We start from the raw sequence: 26,650 nt of genomic DNA on the forward strand, positions 1-26,650 counted from the left end.
CAAAGAAGAGTCACAACTCGCGCTAATTTTCGACCATGTCTTATAAATAAAGTTTTAAAACTGATCACATTCATTGAAACAAAAATTGATATCATCATCATTCTTGTCAGTTACTTGCGAGCTTGACTCGGCTGCTTTTTTTTGTAGGCTTTTTTGGAACCAATTTGACGTAAAACTTCTGGTGGCAGAACGTAATTGCAGCGTTTGCCGTTTCTTTTCAGTCAGAAACAAATCGTTAAAATTGCATTCGTCATTTTGATAGACATTTTATTCCGTACTTTATTTTTCACCAGATTTAATTGGCTAAATTATACCTGCTCAACTTGTGCGTTCGAATACGGCAGAATGAGCATCGATAGAGCAAAAGCGGCCAATTCAGCGAACGGATTATTTCCGGATGCGTCCCTGTATTTATTCACCTCATCCCAAAATTTAATGGTATCGGTTTTGTTTGTCCAGTCAATCAAATTGATTTTTGAGAGTTGCAGTTTGATAGCATCGATATCTTTTGAACCATTCATGTATTCGACTAATGGTTGTATTGGTTCTTTAACTGCCTTCAATACATTATCCACTGACAGGCGCAGTGATATCTTTTTAAGAATAGCTACGTTCTCGGGCAATCGTTGTTTGAGCTGCTTGAAAAGGTTCAGTAAAAATGATTTGCATCGTTCGCGGATCCCTTGCTCGTCACAAGCGTTGATCTTTCCGTCCTTCCTGAGCTGCTCAATTTTTTTCTCGAATGAATATCCTAAGTATGGCTTGGGATAAAGATAATCGTCGATGGAACTCAACAAAGGATCTACTTTACACGATGGCAACACGAGTTTTTTTGAAATTCCTTGCACGACGATGTTGAGATCGTTCAGAAGCTTCAAGTGATCATTTTTTTCGCTTTGAAATGCCTTGTTCACAACTTGTATCTCAGATAAAATCGGCTTTAAAAACAACAAGTACAACAAGTTTGTTTCGTCGCAATACATCTTGTATAGAATTTCCGCAGTATAGCATTTCTCTGACAGTCTCGTCATATTGAAATGAGTTTTTAACTCGAGCCACTGATTCAACGTTCTATCTACAGCTGCTTCTATAGACAGCCATCTCGTGTCAGAAACCTGTAATATTTGCAAAGGGCGTTCACCACAGTTTATCGTCTCATAAAGCTGAGTGTATTTTAATTGACGCATAGAGGATTTTGAAAACCAATTATAGGTCTCGTGAATTAAAAACTCGAGATTTCGCGGAAGAGTATCAATCATGGCATGTGACACAGCGAGCTGTAACGAATGGCAAAGACACGTACCTGATCAAAATCAGCGACAGAACTTCGGCTTTTAGTTTTGCATAAACACCGTTATTTATTCCGACCATAACTGAAGCATTGTCAGTTCCAATAGCTAACAAATTTTGTAAATCCAATTTCATCTCCTCGAGAGTTTTTTTTAGAGCGTTGACGATACCTTCGGCATTACATATTTCCAGCTTGGTCAGTGCTAGAAAACTCGAGATCGTTTTTCCCTGTTTATCACTGTAGTATATTATGACAATACCCAACAGTTTATTCACGGATACGTCGTTTGACTCATCTAATAGTAGACTGTATTTTCCGTTCCCAATATCGCTGAGCAACTCGTTGTTGAAGTAAGGGCCAAGTACATTTTTTATTATTTCGCTACATTTTGTTCTATGCATCTTCATCCTTTTTACTGCCTGACTGTCCTTGAAATGAAGAATGCACATTTCACCTAAATGATCGCACGAAGCAGAGAAACAGTGCTATTGACCCTTCGGCAGCTGGCGAGCTCGTCGATTGTTCGCAAAAAGACAATTTTTGTTGCCGTTGTAAAGAGAATGGCTCTGCAGCTTCGATGTGTTTTTTTGTTTTGCTGTGATTGATTAGATCCACGTATTTTGCCGCTAAGTCGTTTTTGTAGAACTTGCAGTGAGCCTTCATATCGTTGCCCGCTACCTGTTTTTTCATTAAATTTTATGTTATAAAATATAAAACCTTGATATAATATGTAATATTTTTTCTATAGCAGACTTTATCAATTTGTTTAAACTATGTATACATATATGTATAAAAACCATAGATGCTTTCCATTTATAATAATACAAATTGACACAAATGTCTATACCAAGTGAAAAAAACTTAGTCAAAATAATGTCAAAATGACATCAAATTGATGAGGTACAAAGATGTTACAGATGTTAACATTATGAATATGAATTTAAAAAGAAACAATATGGAACTACGAGCTATCACTTGATTACTCAATATATTAACCAAAGGATTGTGCACGTCATATTAATGTACCACGAATTGCAATGAAGCTTTAAGAATCAGATTCGAATAACGAAATATTTTATCTTATTCTGTCAATAAGTACCTGATGTCTCAGGAAACTCAGGATTCCAAAAACCTTTAAACAAATTATATTTATTATATATACAAACAAATAGCTTCCTTCACCAGTAAATAAATTCAAAACAGAAGTCGTTTTTGTTCGACCCGACTGACCAAATAATTAATTTATTTAAATTTAAATTTATATATATATATATATATATATTTATATGTGAATTTAAATAAATTAATTATTTGGCCAGTCGGGTCGAACAAAAACGACTTCTGTTTTTTTATTATATATGACATAAAAGTAATAATAAAAAAAATATTATACCTTCTGGTGTATTTGGTCGCTCATATTTGTGTCGATGTCGCGAGGATTGATTTTTCCGTTTTTCTAATTCTTCCTTTGACAGTGACAAATTCTTGTAATACTAAAAATAAAATAATATCATAAATAAAATAATAAAATAAAATAATATCATTACTTTTTAATGAAATATATATATATATATATATATATATATATATATATATGTATATATTTCATTAAAAGAAGGTACATATTTTATGTAACTATATTGTTAATATTGTATACTTCTCTGCATTCCCAGCAATCCCAGCCCTTTAATTTTGCTCTGTCAGCTTTACGGCGCATATTAAGCTGCTCTGAAGTATCCTTTTTTTTTTACCTTCTGTATCTGTAAATAATGTTTTCATTAGATATATAAAAGCAACTTACATCGGGATAAAAAACAAAGCGGTCTTATATGGTCTTATATGCTTATATATATGAATTTTGGCCGTATAAGCTCTTATATGGTCATATATGATTATATATAAGATTATATATAAAGACATATAAGAAATATTGATATTTCTTATATGTCTTTATTATAATCTTATATAATCATATATGACCATATAAGAGTTTTTGTGGCCAAAATTCATATATGAGCATATATGAGCATATAAGACCATATAAGACCGCTTCGGTTTTTTTTCCCGGGATTACCACAATTAGTAAGTAATATTTACTTTTTTTCAGGTGGCTTGTTTTCTGTGTCATCCTGGTCATCCAAATTAAAATTATCCATTTTATTTGCAGTTTGTTCTGTAAGCAGATAAAAAGTTTCATGCATGTTTATTGGTGAAAGATATAACTTGTGATATAATTATATCACAAATTTGTCTGGTTAACTTTATCTTTCAATGTATTACCTTTTTTCATTTGCGTAGAAGTTCCAAGTAGAGATTGTCTCATCATAAGTCCCTTTTTTAGTTGTGGTGTAATTGGAGTAGAAATCATCGATGGACTTTTATTTGGCTCTTTATTTTTGTTCACAACAATGAATCAGTTTCCGTATCGGAATTAAAATTAAACATCGTTTCATCCTTTGTTTTTATACAAGGTGTGTTAACTGTTATAAAAATGGCTACAAAGTCACATTGCACTATCTTTCTTGGCATTCAATAAGTAATTCAAAGACAAAACGACGCTTGTGTCAACTTGTGTTACTAAATGGAAAGCACCCCATATATATATCTATATATATATATATATATATATATATATATATATATATATATACATATATATACATACCTGAACGATCCATTCTTTCAATTGTATGTCCGTTAGCCAAACTTTTCTGAATTTTTGAGTATACCGCTTATTTTTTGGGTCTTTGCTCATCTTAAGAAAAGAAAGTAATACTCGAATCTGTGTACAAGAAATAGAGATAGTTACTGTCACAGGTGAGTCAATACGCTGTACCTTGTTTTCCTCGATCAGGATTTCACGCGATTTCCGACCATATAAATCAATAAAAACAATGAAGCCGCATCAGCAAAGCAGCAAAATTTTAATCATAGCAAAAACAGAAAGGAATTAATTTTTGCTGTATAATTAATACTGCTTATCAGCAAAATTTCTTTAATCAGTTCTGTTACATAACAATTTTCCCTCTATAGAGATCTACTTTACAAGTCCTGCAACTTATTACCTCAGAATTTCATTACGTTTATGGCCAGTCTACAATGAGTCATTAGTCGTTAGTCGTTAGTCAGATGTCGGAAGAAATAGTTATAGCGTATTGTAAGCAATCGAAGGCCTGTAATCGGTGATCGTAAGAGATGGCATTTGGCCAATCGCTTATGATTGCCGATTACAGACTTCCGATCGCCTTATGACACGTTTATGACTTTTTTCGACTCTCTTCCGACATCTGACTAACGACTAACGACTCGTTGTAGACTGGCCATTACAATAAATCACGAAGAATTTTCTCCTTACCTTTTTTTTCTCCACACGAGCTCGGGCCGTGCCACGCAAATCGATGGACGCTTTCAGGTTCAACGTGTCGCGAAAAACGGCGAAATGTAAGAAGATTCTGATTATCACATGCGACGAGATTGCATCCACCTGGAAATTGCACGATAAATGCAATTCGAAATGGCCAATCATCGGCATAAACAGTGTTCTCCCTGTAACCTGTAAAAACGAGCGTAAGACTGATAATCCCAGAAATTCTACCACACTGCAATATTTACCTTTTTTTTCTCCGCACGAGCTCGGGCCGTGCCACGCAAATCGATGGACGCTTTCGACACTTTATATACAACGGATTTCGACACGACACTTTATATACAACGGATTTCGAATTTCGACTCGACGTCGCGCTCGATGTCTGTTTCAGGTTCAACGTGTCGCGAAAAACGGCGAAATGTAATATAAGGAGAAAATTATCATATGCGACGAGATCGCATCCACGATGAAATTGCGCGATAAATGCAATTCGAAATAGCCAATCGGCAAACACTGTTCTCCCTCTCAAGTCTCACGTATCCACACACGTTGACGAGTAGCCTGCACTCTGCACTAGCCACTATAGCCACACGTAGCGACGTAGCAACCATTCTCCTACACCTGAACTGACTGCAGAGTGCAGACCATTCTCAGTAGCAGTCGAACGTGAATACGTGATTGGTTCTTACACTGTTATCATATAATTATCAAATTTATCTAAAATATCAAACTACATTAAATACCAACTTACAAGGACGTTTCGATTCAATTAAGGACGTCTTAAAAATCACGCGCTTTGGAAGAGTGCTCTCATTATCGTATGAATGTCGATGATTTGTTTTCCATTTGATCTTTGCAGACAATAAATAGGAGTAGCAAAAAAATAGAGGAGCAATTTAAAAATTGGAGACAAAATCCGCAATCACTCGAGGAGATTAATTATGAAGTTATGATGTTTTGACGCATATTTTTATTATTCTCTGTTTTCTCGTAACAATCTGCTTATAATAATAAATGAAAATCCTAAATCAAGATTGATTTTTCAATGCCTTTCGAAATCCTATTATTTGTGGTGTATTTTCTAGCCGCATTATTTCCTACCTTGCACGCAGCGAATGATTTAGAGGGAAAAAGAGGGAATATATTGTCGATGGAATAAATGAATAATTTTGCATTTTTAGGTAAATCCTATTTCTACTGTGTTTATACGTATAAATATTTTTCTGCTGATATATGTATTAATGTATTGACACAGATTAATGTTATATGTTTTCATTGCACAGATTGATAAATTATACATATGCGGGATATCTAAAAAAAGACATCTATAAAAGATTGGAATTAAATTGATACAATCTATTAAAGAAATCAAGTAAATTAAAAAAGTTTATATAAAATTATACCGTATTAAAAGTTCCGGAATGGCGAATTATCTCAAAAAGTATTGGTTTATTGGAAAAATGTATCAGATAAAAGTTAAAGGGTTTAAAGAAAACTAATATAGATGATCTTATTAGAAGTTGGATCCGGGGCCCATGTTGGGCCCAGTAGAGCCCAAGTTAAATTTTTTAAAATAAAAACTGCTATTTTTTATTGTATCATTTTTTCTACTAATTAATTTGAACATTTTTAGTCTGAAACATTTTTCCAATAATCCAATACTGCCATGCTGAGAGAATCTGCAACCATTTACATTTTGAGTTATAAATTGATTCTGAAATTTTCCACCTCGAAGAATTTATTAGACTAAACAAAAAAAACCGTACCTGCAACCATTATTCAAATAAAAAAATATCATTTGCCGTAAAATTACTATCAGGAAACTGCAGAGATGCGACCGTTCTATAATGAGTACATATAAGTATACTAGCTGGTTACCCGGGCTTTGCCCCGGAGAACATATGTAATAAGACACGCAAGTAGTCTCTCTCTCTCTCTCTCTCTCTCTCTCTCTCTCTCTCTCTCTCTCTCTCTCTCTCTCTCTCTCTCTCTCTCTCTCTAAAATGTGGAGAAAACTTGCTCGTCTAGGTTTGGTTAAATCCACGTCGGTTTCTCCTCTCCGTTTTTTTACTCTAGTACATCATTGCCTTGCACATATGCTGACTTTATTTCTGCCATCGCCTCAGTTTCTCGTACTTCTCAACGTCTTGAATTTGTTTTCTCTACTATACAGCCGGACTCGGTTTACAAGCTCATCTTTAATCTTAAACCTCTTCACTCCTACGCGTCCGGCCATGATGGCATCCCGCTTTATGTTCTTCGTATTGCTTGGCCCATTATCTCTCAGTGGCTCATTCCTCTTTTTAATCGTTCACTTAAAGATTCCCTATTTCCTTCATCTTGGAAGCGTGCGTTGATTCGCCCTCTCTCAAAGATTCGCACTCCACTGTCACCGTCTGATACGCGACCTATTGCTAACCTTCCTGAAATGTCAAAAATTCTTGAACGCATGGTGGCCTCACAGATCTCCGACTATTTGGATGAACATAACCTGCTGAATCCTAGACAGTCTGCGTATCGTTCTGGTTTCAATACGCAATCTGCTCTTTTACGTGTTTGTGATGACATTAGAATGGGAATTGGGTTCTTAAGTAAAATTTTTTTATTAAGCGGTATCCATAATTAATGTAGAGAATCTAAGCCGATTTTTAGTACTTTTTGAATTTAAAAAAAAAAACCCAAATTTGAGAAAGTTATAGCTTTCTAAAGTTTCTTTGATGACGGCAACTTCAAAAGATTTCGCAACAACATTATGACGTCACGCACATTTTCGTGTACTATATTTTCTTCAATTTTGAAGATATTGCAAAAATTCAAAAAGTTTACAAAGAAAGTATGCCATGATCTATCAAAATATACTGTTAGGTAAAAGTCGGTTAAAGACCGAATTGATAAAAGACTCATTACAATCATGATTCTATTTGACTTTAGTAAAGCGTTTGATACGGTCCCACATCTTCGTTTGCTTATCAAATTGAAAGAAATCGGTTTTTCTGATGAGGTCCTCGCGTGGATTTTTTCTTACCTTACTGGCCGCTCTCAGGCTGTATTTGATGATGAGGGTAATTTTTCTGACAAGGGAACCTCGCGAAGTGGAAAATTCTGATTTTAATATAACTTTCCACACATGTAGGGAGAGTAAAAAGATGAATTTAGATATTTTTTGTAGCGGCCCAAAAACGGTTTTAAGGGGTGAAACCACCTCTCATATGTAGAGCGGTTTTTTGCTTTTCTCGATATATTTCGAAAAGTATTCGAGATATAAAAAAATGTTTCAAATAAAAGTTTTATGGTAAAAACATCTCTATTTAACCACATTAATAAAATTTAAAAAAAAATTTTGTTTAAAAAATTATTTTTTAAAAATATTATATTAATGTTGTTGAATAGAGGAGATTTATATTAAAATCAAAATTTTCCACTTCGCGAGGTTCCCTTGTAAGTAATTTAAGCATTAGATTAGAGAGAAATGTACTAAAATATAAATATATAAAATATACATTAAACGTAAATATGGTTTCAGTTTTATAACGACTCAGGAAAAATAATTTCTTATAATTTGTTAAATCTGGATCGATTCTTCGAATGTTTCTTTCAGGTCCGTTATTTCTTTTATTTTCAATAAAATTTTCATTATTATATATTCCAAAGTCCAGTTCGTCAAAATCATCATTAACTGCCAATGGCATTGGTACATTTTCACTGATACATATATTGTGCAATATAATACAGGTATGTATGATTTTTTATGCTATTGGTGGAGCATAATGTAGCACTCTATGTTTCAATAAACATCTAAAACGCATTTTTAATACACCATTGCACTGTTCTATTAATGCACGACATTTCATTTGCTTTTTATTATATGCTTCTTCCGGACTATTTTGCGCTGCATCCGTTACAGGAGTCATTATCCAAGGCCGTAATAAGGGATATCCTGAGTCACCTGCAAACAAAAAATTGAAATGCAACAATTTAATGTATATAAAAATTTTTAAACAAATGATGATTTACCTATTAAATAGGCATATTAAATGTGTAATAAAACTAATAAGAGAAATGTTCAAATCTTTAATCTACTGATTATATAGTATAATAATTTTTTTGTTTTTATTAAGCATATGACAAAAAATTTTTTTCTTCATTATATACTACCCATTCAGATTTCTATCTAGCAGACACAATGTTACATGTAATATACATTTCCTACTCAACAATATAACTGTATATAACATACGTGTTACATAATAGTTACATTGTTAAGTAGGAAATTAAAACCAATATATACGTTATATGTAACATTGTGTTTGCTAAGTAGGTTCTCTCATATTTTATTATTACACGGTGTGTTAAAGTATATATGATACAACATATATCTTACCTAATAGTAAATGAAAATTATTGTTCGGATATCGTCTGTATAGATGGATCATTGCATTCTTTACATTGGAATTATTCCAAATGTACGAATTATGACTGCTGCCAGGGTAACGTGCGTTTACATTCATTATTCTTAAACACCAATCACAGATCTGTAATAAAATGCAATACATAATTATTATATACATTTGTAATAAATGTAAATAATTCATGTTAAATTAATTATTGCCAACTGTGTATTAATCGAGTGATAGCCTTTTTTGTTGACGTATATAAGTTCGGAATTATTATGTCCTGTTGGAGGAAAGATTGCGATGTGAGTGCAATCGATACATCCAATAGTGCCTGGTAGTTCATATCTTGTATAAAATTTGAAACAGAAATTAGTAATATAATTGTAAAAAGATTAACATTATATATAATTATATATTTTATATCATATAGAAAATTTTTGTATGTATTCTTACTGTATTCGTAATTCATTCAATTCTGCTAAGGTAGAAGGCAATTTTATCCATTGGTCCATAATCTCTTGCCTTGTCATTACATTTATTACTTCATTCATGCAACGAGATACTGTTGGTTGACTCACTGCCATATAAATATTTTTACCGATATCCATTTGATACGAACCACTTGCAAAGAATCGCAATGCTGTCATAACCTGTAGATTTTTGTATTTATGTGCATTATGCACAATAAATATTATCTTAATTTTAGAATCTTAATTTTAGAATAATTACCTTTGTTGTAGAATCAATTGCAGAAATTTTTGTTTGAGGAGTTAGATATAGTCATATAGTTCAACGAGATCAATAACATGTCTTGCTGCAGGTTTACTTAATCGAAAAATTTGAATAAACTTTTTATTTGATAACTCAAAGGGATCATCTCTGTTGTAGAAAATTCTCTCCCGTTCTTCTGCTATATCAGCATTTTCTAATATATGTAAAACTGGTGCATGTACTAGGATGTCTTCCACATCCATTTTTCAATAGCATAACTTTCTGTTTTCTTCACAGTATAACTTATACTTATACGTTTCTCTTGAAATGTATAGTGGGACTCATTCGTTGCATTGCGAATAGTAAATTGCATATACGTTACCACTTGCGACTGCCAAGAATACTGTTCTAGGGATTTTCCATTGCGATCATTCGCAACTCATCACTTGCGTATACGCAACTATTTCAAGAATAGGGCCCGGCTGGAGTCTATTGCACCATCCCCTGGTAACCATCTCCGATAGAAAACGATAAAAAAATTTCTTATCGTTTTTAATACGGTTAGTGAATCGTTTATTTACGGTACTCTATCAGAAACTCACGTTACAAAATACTTGGGATCCTATCGTAAATGTCTTATCAGCTATACATCAGTTTTTATCGTTTTTAATATGGTTAGTGAATCGTTTATTTACGGTATTCTATCAGAAACTCACGTTACAAAATACTTGGAATCTTATCGTAAATGTCTTCTCAGCTGCACATCAGTTTCTATCGTTTTTAATATGGTTAGTGAATCGTTTATTTACGGTACTCTATCAGAAACTCACGTTACAAAATACTTGGAATCCTATTGTAAATATCTTATCAGCTATATATCAGTTTCTATCGTTTTTAATATAATTAGTGAATCATTTATTTACGGTATTTTATCAGAAACTCACGTTGCAAAATACTTGGGATTCTATCGGAAATTTCTTATTACCTTTATATCGGTCTCAATCAGTTTTTAACATAATTGAAGTTTCGTTTATTCACGATACTCTATAAAAAATTCTCGATACAATACACATGGGCTTGCATCCTAAATTTCTTATTAGTGGTGCATCGGTTTCTATAATTTTTAATGGTATTAAAGTAGCTATAATTGTCTTCTTAATATGGTTAATAGTGAACCGTTTATTTACGATGCCCTGTCAGAAAAAAATTGGAAAAATTTGAAATTTCTCAGCTATATATCAAATCAGTCAGAACATCTTTAGATGTTTGCTACTCTGCATGCCACCGGATTATAACCGTGTAAAAGAAAAATAAACCGTATCAGAGATCTTTCTATGATAAAGAAAGAACTGCATTTTTTTTTTGAAATAATTAAGCTTCCACCTTTGCGACAACAGCACCAGGAAGCCAAGGGCCAAAATTTTCACGGTTATTAGAGAAATAAAAACAACATTTACATTAGAAACGTCTTATTTAAAATTGCACTAAAATACAAATAAAATATTTTATTATTTTAATCTTAATAACAAATCACACACACACAAACACACACATAAAATACATCGACGAACTTTGTTTTCGAATATGTCGGAAAATCCTGATAAGAAACGATAGATGTGTCGGTTCGGTTAAGTCGTATAAATATCGACGAGATGTCTATCGTTTTAACCTTATAAAAACATATGCAAAGTAGAAGGTTTTCAAACGATTCAATTTATATCATTAATATACGATAGAAAACGAACCGATTTGCTGCCGTACAGAAAATGATAAGTTGTATGTCGGAAAATTCTGATAAGAAACGATAGATGTATCGGTTCGGTTAAATCGTATAAATATCGACGAGATGTCTATCGTTTTAACTTTATACAAACATATACAAAGTAGAAGGTTTTCAAACGATTCAATTTATATCATTAATATACGATAGAAAATGAACCGATTTGCTGTCATAAAGAAGATGATAAGTTGTATGTCGGAAAATCCTGATAAGAAACGATAGATGTATCGGTTCGGTTAAGTCATATAAATATCGATAAGATGTCTATCATTTTATTCTTATATATCCGTATTAATGCATACGGTAAAATTATTACCATAAATAACGATACATATTATATCGTGTATATACGATTGATTCAGATGGGCAATCATTGTACATATAGAAAACGATTCATAACTATAAAATTTGTATAGTTATTTTCTTATTCGGACTTAAAACGATAGAAACCGATTCGATTCGATTAATGTTTTATCTGTCTTCTAAATATGCAACGATAGAACCGATAAGATACGATTAAAAACGATACAGATATAGCCGTTTTTAATCGTTTTCTATCGGATATGGTTACCAGGGTCGTTTTGCACCGGATTTTTCCATCGTTTTTTCTTACGTACGTACGCACGACTTTTTTTACTTGATATAAATAATTATATGATGACGCGATACTTCTCGACGTACAGTGCAAGTTGAAAGTGTTTGAAACTGTAAGAACTGTAAGAATTATTCGAGATACTTTCTAGCTGCCTCGAATTTTATTATATAGACCTTTTACCGGAAACAGAGTGTTCTAAAATATATTAGTTTGTCTTTACTTCATTGCATTCGACTTTAATTTTACTTAATTTATATCTTCTAACTTTGTGTGTGTGTGTGTGTGTGTGTGTGTGTGTGTGTGTGTGTGTGTGTGTGTGTGTGTGTGTGTGTGTGTGTGTGTGTGTGTGTGTGTGTGTGTGTGTGTGTGTGTGTGTGTGTGTGTGTGTGTGTGTGTGTGTGTGTGTGTGTGTGTGTGTGTGTGTGTGTGTGTGTTGCGGTCTTTCAGAGAGGTTTTTAGAGCAAATCTGACATTTTTTATGACATTCTTATTGTTCTGCAAAAACTGATTAATGATTAAACTACATTGACATTTTATTAAGTAAAAAGTATAAGTCACATTTTATTTTCTTTTGACGAAGAGGATACATTATTAAATGCGTTATACATTATTAAACGCTCAGCTAATTAATGCAGCCTACATAATGTTTGCCATGCTTGTACTCTCGATATCGCGTTTGCGATATCAACGACGACGTGATTATATTATTAATGACGGCAGTTTTGCGGAAGAGTATATATATGCACTCGAGAGTGATGTGTTTGGTCATTAATATCCCTTCCACAATATACATGACTCGATATTCTTGACCACAGCTTGCCACGTAACCGGATTATTGAAGAATAAGTCGTGCAGATCGCTATAAGGAATCGCATCATGAAGAATACAACTTACGCGCCGAAAATAATGGATACGTTACGATTGAAAGGAAATATCGTCGATGCGTTGCGTTGTAAGTAAAGAAACACGGTGATCAAATATTGGTAGTAGGAGCTTTCACGCTATAACAAAGTTCAAGCGAACAAAGAGATAAAGACTGAATGTTTAATATTACTAATTAGCAGAAATGTGCGATTTATCATTTTTGCGACAATCGTGAACAGTGGAATAATTATGCTTTGTAATAATTATACTTTACCATATTTTGCAACAATTATATAACGGTTATTTTACATAATATTTAAAATATTTGTAAAAATATTTGCATGCTATACATATTATAATATTAAATATTACACATAATTTTATTAACAAACATTAAAAATATGTTGTTGTATGGGTTTTATTACATTATTTTTAACATTATTTTAACAACTGTTAAATAGTAATTATTACTTTTTATATAATTGTTTACAGCTATAAAAATAATTGTATTATTTGTAGTTCTAATTTGGTTGTTCCTGTTATTATTATGACATGTTACTCGATCTTAATTTGTACAGACAGTTTCACAGGCAATATTCAAATATTATATTTGGATATTTAGAGACCAGAATTCAACAAATACAAACATTAAACATATGTATATCTCGGTCAATGTCTTCTTGTCTACGAGCTATCATTATCTTAACTGGAGAATGATAACAGACATAAAATACATTCAAGCAATTAGATTTATCTCACTATCGTTCAAAATTGTATTTTAGAGTATTATCAGACGATAAATAAGATCATGAATCAAGGTTGGGCATTACACACGTAAAATAAATACCTACAATTCCAAGTAGCAAAATGACGTCATAATGACGGTAAATTTTGCTCACAAAATAACCAATCAGACGTTCTAAATAGGTCTCGTGAGACCCGAAAATGACATCGATATGTCACATCTACACGACGTCAATTTCTGACGTCTTATTGACGGCAAAAATAGGTCCATTGTACATCAACATACCGGTTTCTAGAAATGTTTTTTATGAAATTAAAATATTAAAATGTCCACTTGACATACGTTCTTTTTCTTTATCTAAAAAAGAAAACGCTTTTTTAACTGTTTCTTTACATATCGTCTGCGTATATATAGCCGTTCTCTCAAGGTGGTCACCCATTCTAGTACAGTACCGCGCCCGTGTTGTTTGACTTCGATGATCCAGTGGACAGTGACGATCTTCTGACCTTGATACTTCTTTATTAACTGTACTTGTCTATAACAGGTACATCTTTAAAGTGTCCAAAAATCTTTTAATGATAATCTTCTTGATAGCTATATAACACTGCATGAAATAGTTATTATAAAACTATAATCACACGCAACTATACATCAAGAGACACGGCAGTGTCTCGCGCCAAGTACTTACCCCAGTAAAACAGGTACGTCGCATCTGCGTCGAATCTACGTAATACGTGGATGGAGATTCATCCGCGAGTTATCCACGTAGATTCAACGTTTCTTTTTTATCGTCAAAATCGAAGAACCTTATTCGCGTGGATTCAACGTTTCTTTTCTATCGCTAAAATTGAAGTACCTTATCCACGTAGATTCAACGTTTTTTTTCCATCGTCAAAATCAAAGTACCTTATCCGCGTGGATTCAACGTTTCTTTTCTATCGCTAAAATCGAAGTACCTTATCCGCGTAGATTCAACGTTTCTTTTCCATCGCCAAAATCGAAGTACCTTATCCGCGTAGATTCAACGTTTCTTTTCCATCGCCAAAATCGAAGTACCTTATCCGCGTGGATTCAACGTTTCTTTTCCATCGATAAAATCAAAGTATCTTATCCGCGTAATATCAATGTAGATTTTGCGTAGATATTTCCACTGTTTTACTGACAGATAATTTATCAATCTCAGGAGACATTGATGTTGTCAATCGCAATTAATATAGCTAAATGGAACGTTTTAATGAATAATTTATAATTAATCAAGCTGATCCATCAACTATATGTTTTGCAACTATATGGTTAAAGGTTAAAGGATATTTATCTAATGAGGCCCTTGTAAGGATTTGATAAGAATGTTTTAACTTTATAAATATACTTTTTTCATAAATATATTTACGAACACAAAATTTCATAATGAGCCGGCACTGGTTTCGGATATTCACCCGACATTAAGAAATAATATCATATATCCAATTAAAAATTTTATTACTTTTTTAAAACTAAATTTGTTTCTTAAAATGATTTTTGAAAAATTATATATTTGCGCTGGTTATGACATATGTAGACTATATATAACACTTACATCTAATTAAGAAGTAGTCTACCACGTAAGGCAGTTAGCTCACGATCCAGGACAGGAACGTGGAATCCACGTTTCTTTCAAGTGGACCTGCGACGTAGAATTCACGTAAACAATCGAGTGGATCATCCGCTTAAGAACGGTAGTCGGATCCACGTGGATGAGATCATCGATTCGACGTGGAATTTACGTGAAAGTTTCACGTCCCTTACAGAAAAAAGTACTAAAAATACACAGTAATAAATTACTGGATTACTGGTGCTTATTATTGTTAGTATTGAATTACTCACTCAAAAAAAACCTCTTAATACTAGAGGACACTGATTTCCGATATTTACCCGGCATAAAAAAAAATTATTTTTATTGAAATTTTATTACTAATTTATAACTAAATTTGAATTTGTTTCTTAAGATGCAGTCTATGATTATAAATATTTTCTCGTATTTGAAAAACTCAGAAAAACACACTTACCTTGGTGGGATTCGAAACTCGGGACCTCTGGATCGTGAGCTAACTGCCTTACGTGGTAGACTACTTCTTAATTAGATGTAAGTGTTATATATAGTCTACATATGTCATAACCAGCGCAAATATATAATTTTTCAAAAATCATTTTAAGAAACAAATTTAGTTTTAAAAAAGTAATAAAATTTTTAATTGGATATATGATATTATTTCTTAATGTCGGGTGAATATCCGAAACCAGTGCCGGCTCATTATGAAATTTTGTGTTCGTAAATATATTTATGAAAAAAGTATATTTATAAAGTTAAAACATTCTTATCAAATCCTTACAAGGGCCTCATTAGATAAATATCCTTTAACCTTTAACCATATAGTTGCAAAACATATAGTTGATGGATCAGCTTGATTAATTATAAATTATTCATTAAAACGTTCCATTTAGCTATATTAATTGCGATTGACAACATCAATGTCTCCTGAGATTGATAAATTATCTGTCAGTAAAACAGTGGAAATATCTACGCAAAATCTACATTGATATTACGCGGATAAGATACTTTGATTTTATCGATGGAAAAGAAACGTTGAATCCACGCGGATAAGGTACTTCGATTTTGGCGATGGAAAAGAAACGTTGAATCTACGCGGATAAGGTACTTCGATTTTGGCGATGGAAAAGAAACGTTGAATCTACGCGGATAAGGTACTTCGATTTTAGCGATAGAAAAGAAACGTTGAATCCACGCGGATAAGGTACTTTGATTTTGACGATGGAAAAAAAACGTTGAATCTACGTGGATAAGGTACTTCAATTTTAGCGATAGAAAAGAAACGTTGAATCCACGCGAATAAGGTTCTTCGATTTTGACGATAAAAAAGAAACGTTGAATCTACGTGGATAACTCGCGGATGAATCTCCATCCACGTATTACGTAGATTCGACGCAGATGCGACGTACCTGTTTTACTGGGAGGTCCCGAGTTTCGAATCCCACCAAGGTAAGTGTGTTTTTCTGAGTTTTTCAAATACGAGAAAATATTTATAATCATAGACTGCATCTTAAGAAACAAATTCAAATTTAGTTATAAATTAGTAATAAAATTTCAATAAAAATAATTTTTTTTTATGCCGGGTAAATATCGGAAATCAGTGTCCTCTAGTATTAAGAGGTTTTTTTTGAGTGAGTAATTCAATACTAACAGTAATAAGCACCAGTAATCCAGTAATTTATTACTGTGTATTTTTAGTACTTTTTTCTGTAAGGGACGTGAAACTTTCACGTAAATTCCACGTCGAATCGATGATCTCATCCACGTGGATCCGACTACCGTTCTTAAGCGGATGATCCACTCGATTGTCTACGTGAATTCTACGTCGCAGGTCCACTTGAAAGAAACGTGGATTCCACGTTCCTGTTTTACTGGGGTACACGCGGAGCGAGACCGACCGTGACTTTTTTACGCGACGCGACGGGTTGCGAGTTGCGAGTACCCGAGATGTTGAGATCTGGACAAAACATTAGGATATACTCAATATATACATTGTATATACATCCATGTATATTACATGTATCATGTATATACTTTTGTGATGCACTGTACATATCTGGGATATGTACTGCATGTGCAAATGTTACCACGATGATGTACATTAAAGGTCCTTTGTATATACACATGTACATCAAACGTATATGATTTATACTACCTATGTATATACCCATAAAACATTAGGATATATGTTATGTACATACACTGTACGTACATCCAAGTATATACTTTTGTACTGCAATATACATACAGAGGATGTGAAATGAATATGCAAATGTCACCGAAATTATGTGCATTGATGGTTTTTTGCATATACACGTGTATATAAAATGTACGTGATTTACATTATCTATGTATATATTTGGGGATTTATTCGTATATTACATATATACATACGATATACACTGTATATACATATGTATATACAGGGTATATCGTATACCCTGTATATGATATACCCTATAAAAAAAAACAAATTTACAGTTAAAAAAAAAAAATAATTTTATTCATATATATACACATAAAAAAAAACTATATATTTATGTTTACAAGGTACGTGTACGTTTCGTATTACAAATATGGAAGACAAAGCTTCTAATAACTTTTAAATTAAACTTATAATAAATTGCAACATATATATGCTTATAAAGTTATCCTTATATGTTAATAATTATGACAAACTATAGAAAACATACATATATTTCAAATCTATGTGTATGTTTTGTATAATAAAATATGGAAAACAAAGCTTCTAATAATTTTAAATCAAATTAAACTTATAATGAATTGCAACAAATATGCTTATAAAATTAATCTTAAATGTTAATATTGCCTAAACTACAGAAAGTCGGTAAATATATCTTTGACAAGTTACATATTGCACAGTAACATACATATTTTTTTATTTCAAATGCTTCCTGAATTAATCCTTACGCTGCAAACTTTGTGTATCCGGATTTTCTGCATTATTGAGTGATTCTATTCCTTCGTCAGCTACTTTTTTATTTTTATTGTTATTATTGTTAAAACGATCCTTGCTCCTAACAAGTCATGCTTTTATAACATCGATTATTTCCAAATCTGTGCAGTTCTGAGTATTTTTGTTATGTCGTACGGCAGCTAAAAAATATTCACAAATTAGCAAACACATCTGAAGGCTTCTAGGTACTCGCCGCTTCTATCCTTGTTGGATGACATCAGATACAAGAAATAACACGTTGAGAATCCTTGCGTGCAATTTCCAAATAAAAAGATATTTTCATAAAATAACACTTTAAATTGCTTCAGCACATTTCGAAAATATTCCGCTTCTGACGTCATCAAACAATAAGGATAGAAGCAGCGAGTACCCAGGAGCCTTAATTTTCAAATCTTTATTATTAGTAATAATATCCGTGACAAAATCAGAAAACTTAATGAAAACTATTTAATAATAGTAATATAACAGAAATTAATAAAACTTACAAAAAATAGTAGTTGCAATAGTCAAATTTTTGAAAGCTTTTTTCGTTTTAGCTTTTTCCCAGGAATAACACATGCCAACTTCATTGGTGAAAACACGATACATTATTCTTCTTACAGTATCTTTAACATTTAATCCTCCGATGCGACTTAGATTTTGAGACTGCAATAATGAGAAAAATGCAAATTATCTAATATTTTTATTAGATTAGATACTATTAATTTAATTAAAATTTATTAAAATTTATTTTTTATTATCACATACATGCTGTTTTAAAGAATTGTCTTTATAGCATATACACACACACACACACAATTAGAATATATATAATAAATCAATTTTTATAGTTACATATGCATACAAAATTTTTTATTTGCAATTACATAATTTACCGTGAATTTTATATTTTAGGGTAATTAGCAAATGTCAATCAATATTTTTCAAGACACCAAATTAGACATGTTTTTTTGCTAAACATATTAAAATGATTTAAATTCAAAAAATTAGCTCGTATTTACAAAATATGACCAAGAAAATGAGCAAAAAAGGATATCAAATTAATAATAATTATAAATATATTTGTCACATAATAAAATCGTTAAGTACGCTTTGACTTACAAAGTATTCAGCCATAAAATAATCAATTGATAGACAATAAATATACATAATCAATAAATATATATAATCAATAAATATACATAAAATCATGGACAAGGATACAAGAATAAATAGAATGTAAAAACAGTATATCAAAGTAAATTAATAAGTAAAATACGTTAATCAATTTATAAATATTGTATTTAATAATATTATGTTATAATATATATAATCTCTATTGATAATACTCTTTTATATATTCATATGTAAAACAATAATGTAAATTTAATACATTTAGGCTGATTTTATTATAAATGTGGGAAGTAAAATATATAAAAATTATTAAAATTAGACATCTGTTTGGAAGCGGACTGAGCGCGCGAGCGAGGACACGAACCGCGTAGGAAGAGACAGGCGAAGAGCAGAATTGACGGACAAGCACAGTTTATTTTCTATATACACTATTTACAAACTGTATCGCAGTCATAACGATGGTAGATATCGCGCCGCGAAAGCGCAAGCAAGCGCCGATACAGGCAGTGCGAATTAAGCAAGCGAACGAGCGAGCAACTCTATATCTATTAAGCGTACGCGAAAACAGGAGCAAGCAACTCGATATTGACAGCGGCAACTCTGGAAGCTGAGAGCGACTGGCCCCGTTGCCAAGAGCGCGTGTCTCTTTAAGCTCTCGGGGGCTTCTCGCAAATTCGAGACTTTTCGATACACGCTTAACCGAGAGAAGTCCCCGAGAGATGCGCGATCGACAATTATAAACAGGGGAAACAAAGCGAACAAAGAATGCTTTGTCTCCACTGTTTACTCATTTAAACGTCCCGTCGAAAGTCACGGCGATATAGCTCAAGTCTCGTTGCTCGCAATTGCCGTGCTGAATATTTTCGACTTCGCTATCGTTAAACGTTTAAGCAATCTTAAACAACATCGAATGACACTATTAGGTATATTGATAACTTAATATAATTTTTTTAAATAAACTCTTTTTAATATAATTCTACAATATCGGGAACTTTGTTATGTGTATATAGACTTTGTGATTCATCTGCCTTATTTTTTATTAGCACATTTAGACTTTCAGAAATGTCATCAATTTTTAGGCTGAGGATAGCTAATTCTTTGAAAACTTGTGTTTCAAATTCTAAAATGTAAATAGTAGTTATAAGTTTATATATATTGTATACAAATGAGCATACTTAATAGTATGTTGTAACATACAAAATATGTCTTACTAGTATAGCTATGTCCCAAAACCAGAGGAGATTTATGCTGCAGTGTTGCTTTTACTGTAGAAGTAGCACAAGAGGTAGTAGAAGCAATTGTTGAATTATTGTTATTATTACTTTGATTTTCTACGACTCTCTCTTGAAAAAATATAAGTTAGACATAATTACTTCTCATGTAATTTAAATTTTTTTTTATACATGTATAGGAAAAAAAGCATTAAAAAAGTTTTCATTAAAAGTAAACTTTCTGAATTACGTTACTCTGTACATTTTTTATATATAATATTTTCTGTTATTAATTACCTTTATTATAAACATTGCCCTGGTTAGTAAATTCAAAATTTTTGACCATATCTGCCTCTTCTGTACATGCAATAAAGCAACGTATACATAATTACATATATGCGATGTAAATATTACTATAGAACTTTTTTATAATGTAATATAATCTTTTTCAATTATCTTTTAATATGTTCAATAAACACGGGTCATTAATTTTTGCAAATAATGCGCATAAATGTAATATTATATGATTACCATATTGTTTACTTACTATTCCTTATTTGAGGATATATTGAATCATCTGATGAAGATTTTTCAGCCTCAGAAAACAATTCATATTCACTTTCATGTTCAACTCTTTTATGGCCTTTCTTTCTTTTTTTCTTACTACTACGTTTCTGTTTTATATTTTCGTTGTTGGAGGATAGATTATCTGTGTTCTTTTTTATAGCTTTAGTAGCTTTCCTTTGTGCAAAATTATAATCGTCTGTAAAAAAATATAAGTTATATAAATAATTTATAATACAATTTATAATACATGTATAATTTATAATACAATTAAAGTAACATTATATTAAAATAAAATAAATTTATATATTATATATTAATTATAAATTCTCTCTCTCTCTCTCTCTCTCTCTCTCTCTCTCTCTCTCTCTCTCTCTCTCTCTCTCTCTCTCTCTCTCTCTCTCTCTCTACTTTATTTGAAGACCTAACTGAGCAATGCAAATAAGAGTTCTTTTACATTGTAACACAAGTACAAATATATTTGTAAAATGTAAAATATGCTCAATATACTCTTGTATTGTAGACATTTTATTAATATAACTTAATAATGTGCAAAGTATATTATAATTTATAATAACATATCTTCATACTTATAAGATATGTACTTTACCATAACAGCCCAATACAATAGCTCCATAGAGTATCCAATTTGCTTGAGGAGATCGCTTCTTTTTAATTAAATCTTTTATGACATTCTTTGCAGTATTTTCTGGTGGCCAATAACATTGTGACTTGTCTTTAACATACCACGTGTTTGGTACAGCTTCCACTGTATCTTCAGGCTCAAACTTCACAACGAGCCAAGTCATCTTCAATATTCTATAATTAAAAAATATATATATTTAAATATGCATACAAGATATTTAAAATTAACAATAATTACAAATTGGATACATTCAGGAGTATGACCGCTCATTGAGCGGCCAAGTAGCAATTGAACATAATTGGTTGGATTCAAAGGTAAGAACCAATCACATTCTACATTCTATTGCTACTTAGCCGCTCAGTGAGCGGTTGTGCTACTGGATACACCCATTTACATATGTAGCAATGGAAATGAAACGAGTTTATCTTTGTAAGGTAGCACTACCAATTTTCTTTTGATAAAATCAATATTCCATGCTTTAAGTGAATTATTAAATTGAATATCAAATAAGGACGACGGGCATGGTTTTAAATAAAAGTCATCTTGCTTGCTATACCTGTATCCTATTATACATACGGAGTTTTCACAAGAAGCGATATTCTTAATTTCAATAATAAAATTATTTTTTAATTCTACAAATCTGTCGCCTATTTTTGAAATATCTAAGCAATAATGATTTGTCTGTGCTTGCCTATATTGTGGAGATGTGCAATTATTAATTAAAGGCCCATTGAAATGTTCGATTCGTAATTTCACAGAATCATTGCTTGTAATATTAATACATTCAGGATTATTGCCTTCTTCAATCACGCGACGTATAACTTGTTGTAAAGGCTGAGCAGATTTGCAAACTTTTTTTTTTAAATATTGCATGAAATTTTCAAAAGGAAAGGCACTGAAATTATCAAGCGAACCGTATAATTTTACACAATCACTTAAATGCACCAAGTTATGTACATTATGTGATACAAAATCTGGACCGTAAATTTTAATGGATTGGCAAACAAAATGTTTCATCAAATCATGAGCATACAATACATAATTTTCTAATTTTGAGTAATATTGACTTATCATTATGGAACTTGCAAGGCTTAATGTAATAAAATTGTTATAGATTTTACGCGGCAAAACATCTTTTAAAACTATAGGACCAGTATATAGCAAAAATAATCTAAATTCTGTAGCTTTATATCTTTTGCATTCAAGTATAGAACGCGTTTTTCTAGAAAACTCACGAGGAATATATCGCTTTAATCTTATAAGATTTTCGGAAATCTTATTAATATCACGGGCTCGTAATTTGTGAGGTGGTTTACGATGAATCCAACCATATCGGCTGTGACAAATAATTCTTTTCGCAACACCTAGTAAAAGATTATGCATGTAATCTATTGGTACGTTGTCTATCATATTAAAATTTGGTATATCTAATAGCATGCTTCTATCAGTATGATGCTTTGGTTGAGCCATAGTTCTGAATGAACTATCGGTTCTCTTGCGTAAATTTTTAGTCTCAGTAAAGCACAATACATTATTTAAAAAATCACCCTCTTGATTACATTTTGTGCATGAAAAATATCCTGTATGACTTTTGATACCTAATGCAAATGATTTTGCAGGTGAATCACAAATTAACATAAAAATTCGAAAAATATATCTACAAGAATTTATTAATATTCCGTTGGTCGATAAATGGATACATTCATTAACAAAATCCTTAAAAAACTCATTAGTAGGCTTTCCTGAACCATGATACAAAGCAATTAAAAACACATGTTTTATAAGTATTTCTATCGATTTTACTGAACACAAAATAGGCCAAAATGAACTATTAGTACTCTTACTCAATGGTAAGCCATCAATATTAATAGCTAATAAAAACTCTTCATTTGGCTGTATGTTGATTTTATAATTTACACAAAATAAATTTAAAGTTTTCTCTATGCCAAAATAATAATATGCTCCGTCAGCTAAAGGTGTTATGACTATGTTACTAGGTGTTTTTAGAAGCGTTCTCGGATCTTTTGGTACATTTTCACATCCAGGTATTTCACACGTATAATGGGGAGTAGATTTCTCAATGCTGACAATTTTATATTATTTTTTACAGCCCATTTGGCTATTTTCGAGGTTAGCGATACTTCGTTTATAGGATTCTCAACATGTCTAGTATTACTACATGATATGTTATTAATATCATAGTCCGTATTATTAAATAATTCACTGTTACATGGAATATTAATGTCTACATCATCGTCGCTATCGTCGCTATCTACATCATTGTCGCATGAACTTTTTTGCAACATTGCGTTATCGTTACTTATTTTATTATTATTTGCAATATCTTGAATACTATTATCATCTATATTAATGTTATGAGAATCGAGAGATGACTCGGGCTCGTAAATCATTGCTAAAGATTGATTTATTTTTTTTTAAGCTTTCTAGAGAACTTCATTTTATGCCTTGCTTGATTAAACTTGTCCATGGCTAAAGAGGTTATAAAAAGGTTGTAAGAAGAAAAATCAAATTATACAAAGGCCAAAAGAATAAAAAACCAGATATGGAAGTGTATACTATGTATGTTATAATATATACTTATCTTCGAAAAATCTCAATAGAAATTTTGCCGGTAGAAGTAGAAATTTGGCGGACACTGGCGAACGCGAACATGCACGCGGATCCGAGAGACTTCTAGAAGCGCTAGAGATTCGATCTCTACTGCGAACAGTAATATTAAGCAATATTATTAATATTATTATTATTATACTTAACTTTAATATTTATTACATATATACTTACGTGATTTTACTGAGCCAGCGGTTATTAGCCGGTCACACCGTATACAACGCAAAACATGACTCGCGCACGAAAGCAGGAACTCGAATGGCGACGGTTGCCGGGTCGCAAGCTCGAGCCTGCACATCCCCACTCTCGCGCTTCCTATCACGCTGCTCTCGCGTGATCTAAAAACTCATGCGCAGTCCGGGGTGCGTGGTGAGCGCTATATAATAATAGTTTTTAACCTAAGGGCCCGGACACACACTTCTGCACAACGCATAATGCGTAAGCATAAGAAAACTGATTGGTCCATACACATGTGCGTAAGGAAATAGACCAATCAGTTATTTTCTTATGCTTACGTATTATGCGTTGTGCAGAAGTGTGTGCTCCCCGCTTTAACAAGTATTTCAAACACACACAGACATGACTTTTTGCTCGCACTAGGCTTCTTATTTAAAAAAATGCCATAAAAATGTTTAAAGATGTCTTATGAAATACCTATAATATATGCTAACTTCTTATCAGATATATATTAGTAAGCAGAATGACATCTTTAAACACCGACAAACACCGGCTGTACGCGAAAGACTTTGCGAGAAAAATACGGCCGGAAATACGCGTTATGATGCGTACGCAAGGCATGCACATTCAATATTGTACGCTGTATATACATACAAAATACATTGATGAATATACATATTATGTACCATAATGTATATTCAAATCATATACATATATGAAATGTATATGTATACATTCAATATTGTACGCTGTATATACATACGAAATACATTGATGAATATACATATTATGTAACATAATGTATATTCAAATCATGTATATGAAATGGATATACATTTAATATTGTGTGCTGTATGTACATACGAAATACATTAATGGATATACATATCATGTACCATAATGTATATTTAAATCATATATATGAAATGTATATACATTTAATATTGTACGCCGTATATACATACGAAATACATTGATGAATATACATATTATTTACCATAATGTATATTCAAATCAATATGAAATGGATATACATTTAATATTGTGTGCTGTATGTACATATAAAATACATTAATGGATATACATATTATGTACCATAATGTATATTCAAATCATGTATATGAAATGTATATACATTGTATATACAGGATATTATTTTCACATTATGGAAAAAAAATGCATATACATAGAATGTCCGATGTTATGCCGGCCGGCCGCGCGATAACGAGTGAACGAATTAAGTTCTAAGTAGGCTTGATCGATAGCTTGGAGTCCAATTAGGGGAGGGTTTCTCTTATAATATTCCGCTACGTGCCCTACGAGCGGAGATATTGCGACGCAAAGTCCAAATGTGAAAATTTATTTTTAAGATCAAGAGACACGGTAGTGTCTCGCGCCAAGTACACGCGGAGCGAGACCGACCGTGACTCTTTTACGCGACGCGACGGGTTGCGAGTACCCGAGATGTTGAGATCTCGATAACGAGTGAACGGATCAAGTTCTAAGTAGGCTTGATCGATAGCTTGGGGTCCAATTAGGGGGGGGTTTCTCTCATAATATTCCGCTACGTGCCCTACGAGCGGAGATATTGCGACGCAAAGTCCAAATGTGAAAATTTATTTTTAAGATACTTCTTCTTCTACTAACGCCGACGTCTGATATGATGACGTCATAATCAGAAACGTTACTTTCACTTTTTCGACGCTGGCGGCGCAGGTATCGCTAGTTTCGATATCGCGCGCGTATTTCGAAATTAGGTCGATAGACTTATCGGTCAGAAGGAAGATTTCTATTTAGGTAAATTAGGTATATATATAAATAATATATATTGAGTTAACGGAAAAGAAGATTCTCTACGCTTGGCAGAAAATGCCGCTAGGGAATTTTTAAGTCGATTCTTATGAATTAAGCTTGAATGCGATGTCTAGGTATCCCAGGTTGCCGATGACGAGGTCCAGATAGTGCGCTTCATAGTTTTTGGTGTCCAGGTGTAATCGTA

The 26,650-nt window shown here is 32.2% G+C and overlaps 4 protein-coding genes and 1 pseudogene across 10 annotated transcripts in view; 1 reads left to right on the forward strand and 4 right to left on the reverse strand.

The window, feature by feature from the left end:
* The window catches only part of Cyt-b5-r (Cytochrome b5-related), a 63,438-nt gene that overhangs the window by 21,883 nt on the left and 14,905 nt on the right, over positions 1–26,650 (forward strand). The window contains exon 2 of one of the 4 annotated variants that reach the window (XM_077420529.1): positions 12,954–13,090. The exons of 1 other annotated variant lie outside the window; for it this stretch is intronic. In XM_077420529.1, the coding sequence (XP_077276655.1) occupies positions 13,015–13,090 (76 nt within the window). In that variant the 5' untranslated portion in view covers positions 12,954–13,014. Of the gene's footprint in view, positions 1–12,903; positions 13,091–14,268; positions 14,292–26,650 lie in introns of those variants that run through there. 2 more of the 4 variants (XM_077420528.1, XM_077420530.1) reach the window with 2 other exon arrangements.
* On the reverse strand, positions 936–3,637 carry LOC143905249 (zinc finger protein 862-like). Of its 2 annotated transcripts, XM_077420547.1 has the most exons (7): positions 3,572–3,637; positions 3,389–3,464; positions 2,949–3,051; positions 2,685–2,784; positions 2,391–2,423; positions 1,304–1,969; positions 936–1,115 (listed from the first exon to the last, which is right to left on the reverse strand). In XM_077420547.1, exons 6-7 carry the CDS (start codon positions 1,738–1,740, stop codon positions 1,088–1,090), a joined length of 465 nt encoding a protein of 154 aa, XP_077276673.1. In that variant the 5' UTR covers positions 1,741–1,969; positions 2,391–2,423; positions 2,685–2,784; positions 2,949–3,051; positions 3,389–3,464; positions 3,572–3,637; the 3' UTR covers positions 936–1,087. The 2 variants fall into 2 exon arrangements, with proteins under 2 accessions (XP_077276673.1, XP_077276674.1); XM_077420548.1 differs by lacking the exon at positions 936–1,115 and having other exon boundaries at positions 1,738–1,969.
* Positions 3,639–5,916, reverse strand: LOC143905250 (uncharacterized). Its single transcript, XM_077420549.1, has 3 exons — positions 4,647–5,916; positions 3,957–4,073; positions 3,639–3,771 (listed from the first exon to the last, which is right to left on the reverse strand). The coding sequence occupies exons 1-3, from the start codon at positions 4,821–4,823 to the stop codon at positions 3,754–3,756; spliced, it is 312 nt and encodes a 103-aa protein (XP_077276675.1). The 5' UTR covers positions 4,824–5,916; the 3' UTR covers positions 3,639–3,753.
* LOC143905247 (uncharacterized) lies at positions 5,915–10,052 on the reverse strand (annotated as a pseudogene). The gene is made up of 3 exons (XR_013259147.1): positions 9,506–10,052; positions 9,040–9,397; positions 5,915–8,604 (listed from the first exon to the last, which is right to left on the reverse strand). The product of XR_013259147.1 is annotated as an uncharacterized LOC143905247 (transcript).
* On the reverse strand, positions 19,708–25,388 carry LOC143905246 (uncharacterized). 2 transcript variants are annotated; one of them, XM_077420545.1, is made up of 6 exons: positions 24,649–25,388; positions 21,811–22,019; positions 21,184–21,399; positions 20,934–20,993; positions 20,637–20,768; positions 19,708–20,545 (listed from the first exon to the last, which is right to left on the reverse strand). In XM_077420545.1, the coding sequence occupies exons 2-6, from the start codon at positions 22,007–22,009 to the stop codon at positions 20,391–20,393; spliced, it is 762 nt and encodes a 253-aa protein (XP_077276671.1). In that variant the 5' UTR covers positions 22,010–22,019; positions 24,649–25,388; the 3' UTR covers positions 19,708–20,390. The 2 variants fall into 2 exon arrangements, with proteins under 2 accessions (XP_077276671.1, XP_077276670.1); XM_077420544.1 differs by having other exon boundaries at positions 21,811–24,567.

The sequence above is a fragment of the Temnothorax americanus genome, unplaced genomic scaffold (genome assembly GCF_048541705.1).
Source record: "Temnothorax americanus isolate GAGA-0224 unplaced genomic scaffold, ASM4854170v1 Scaffold6, whole genome shotgun sequence".
Taxonomy (NCBI): domain Eukaryota; kingdom Metazoa; phylum Arthropoda; class Insecta; order Hymenoptera; family Formicidae; genus Temnothorax; species Temnothorax americanus.

Bases quoted from the DNA above. Each gene is read 5' to 3' on its own strand.
- LOC143905249 (XM_077420547.1), bottom strand. From the start codon at position 1,740: ATGTGCATTCTTCATTTCAAGGACAGTCAGGCAGTAAAAAGGATGAAG. The intron at 1,116-1,303 runs GTACGTGTCTTT...CAAATATTACAG, and splicing joins CTGTCGCTGATTTTGATCAG to GTTTCTGACACGAGATGGCT.
- LOC143905250 (XM_077420549.1), bottom strand. From the start codon at position 4,823: ATGCCGATGATTGGCCATTTCGAATTGCATTTATCGTGCAATTTCCAG. The intron at 4,074-4,646 runs GTAAGGAGAAAA...TCTTGTACACAG, and splicing joins CTCGTGTGGAGAAAAAAAAG to ATTCGAGTATTACTTTCTTT.
- LOC143905246 (XM_077420545.1), bottom strand. From the start codon at position 22,009: ATGACTTGGCTCGTTGTGAAGTTTGAGCCTGAAGATACAGTGGAAGCT. The intron at 20,769-20,933 runs GTAATTAATAAC...TATTTTTTCAAG, and splicing joins GGGCAATGTTTATAATAAAG to AGAGAGTCGTAGAAAATCAA. The intron at 20,546-20,636 runs GTAAGACATATT...TTTACATTTTAG, and splicing joins TTTGGGACATAGCTATACTA to AATTTGAAACACAAGTTTTC.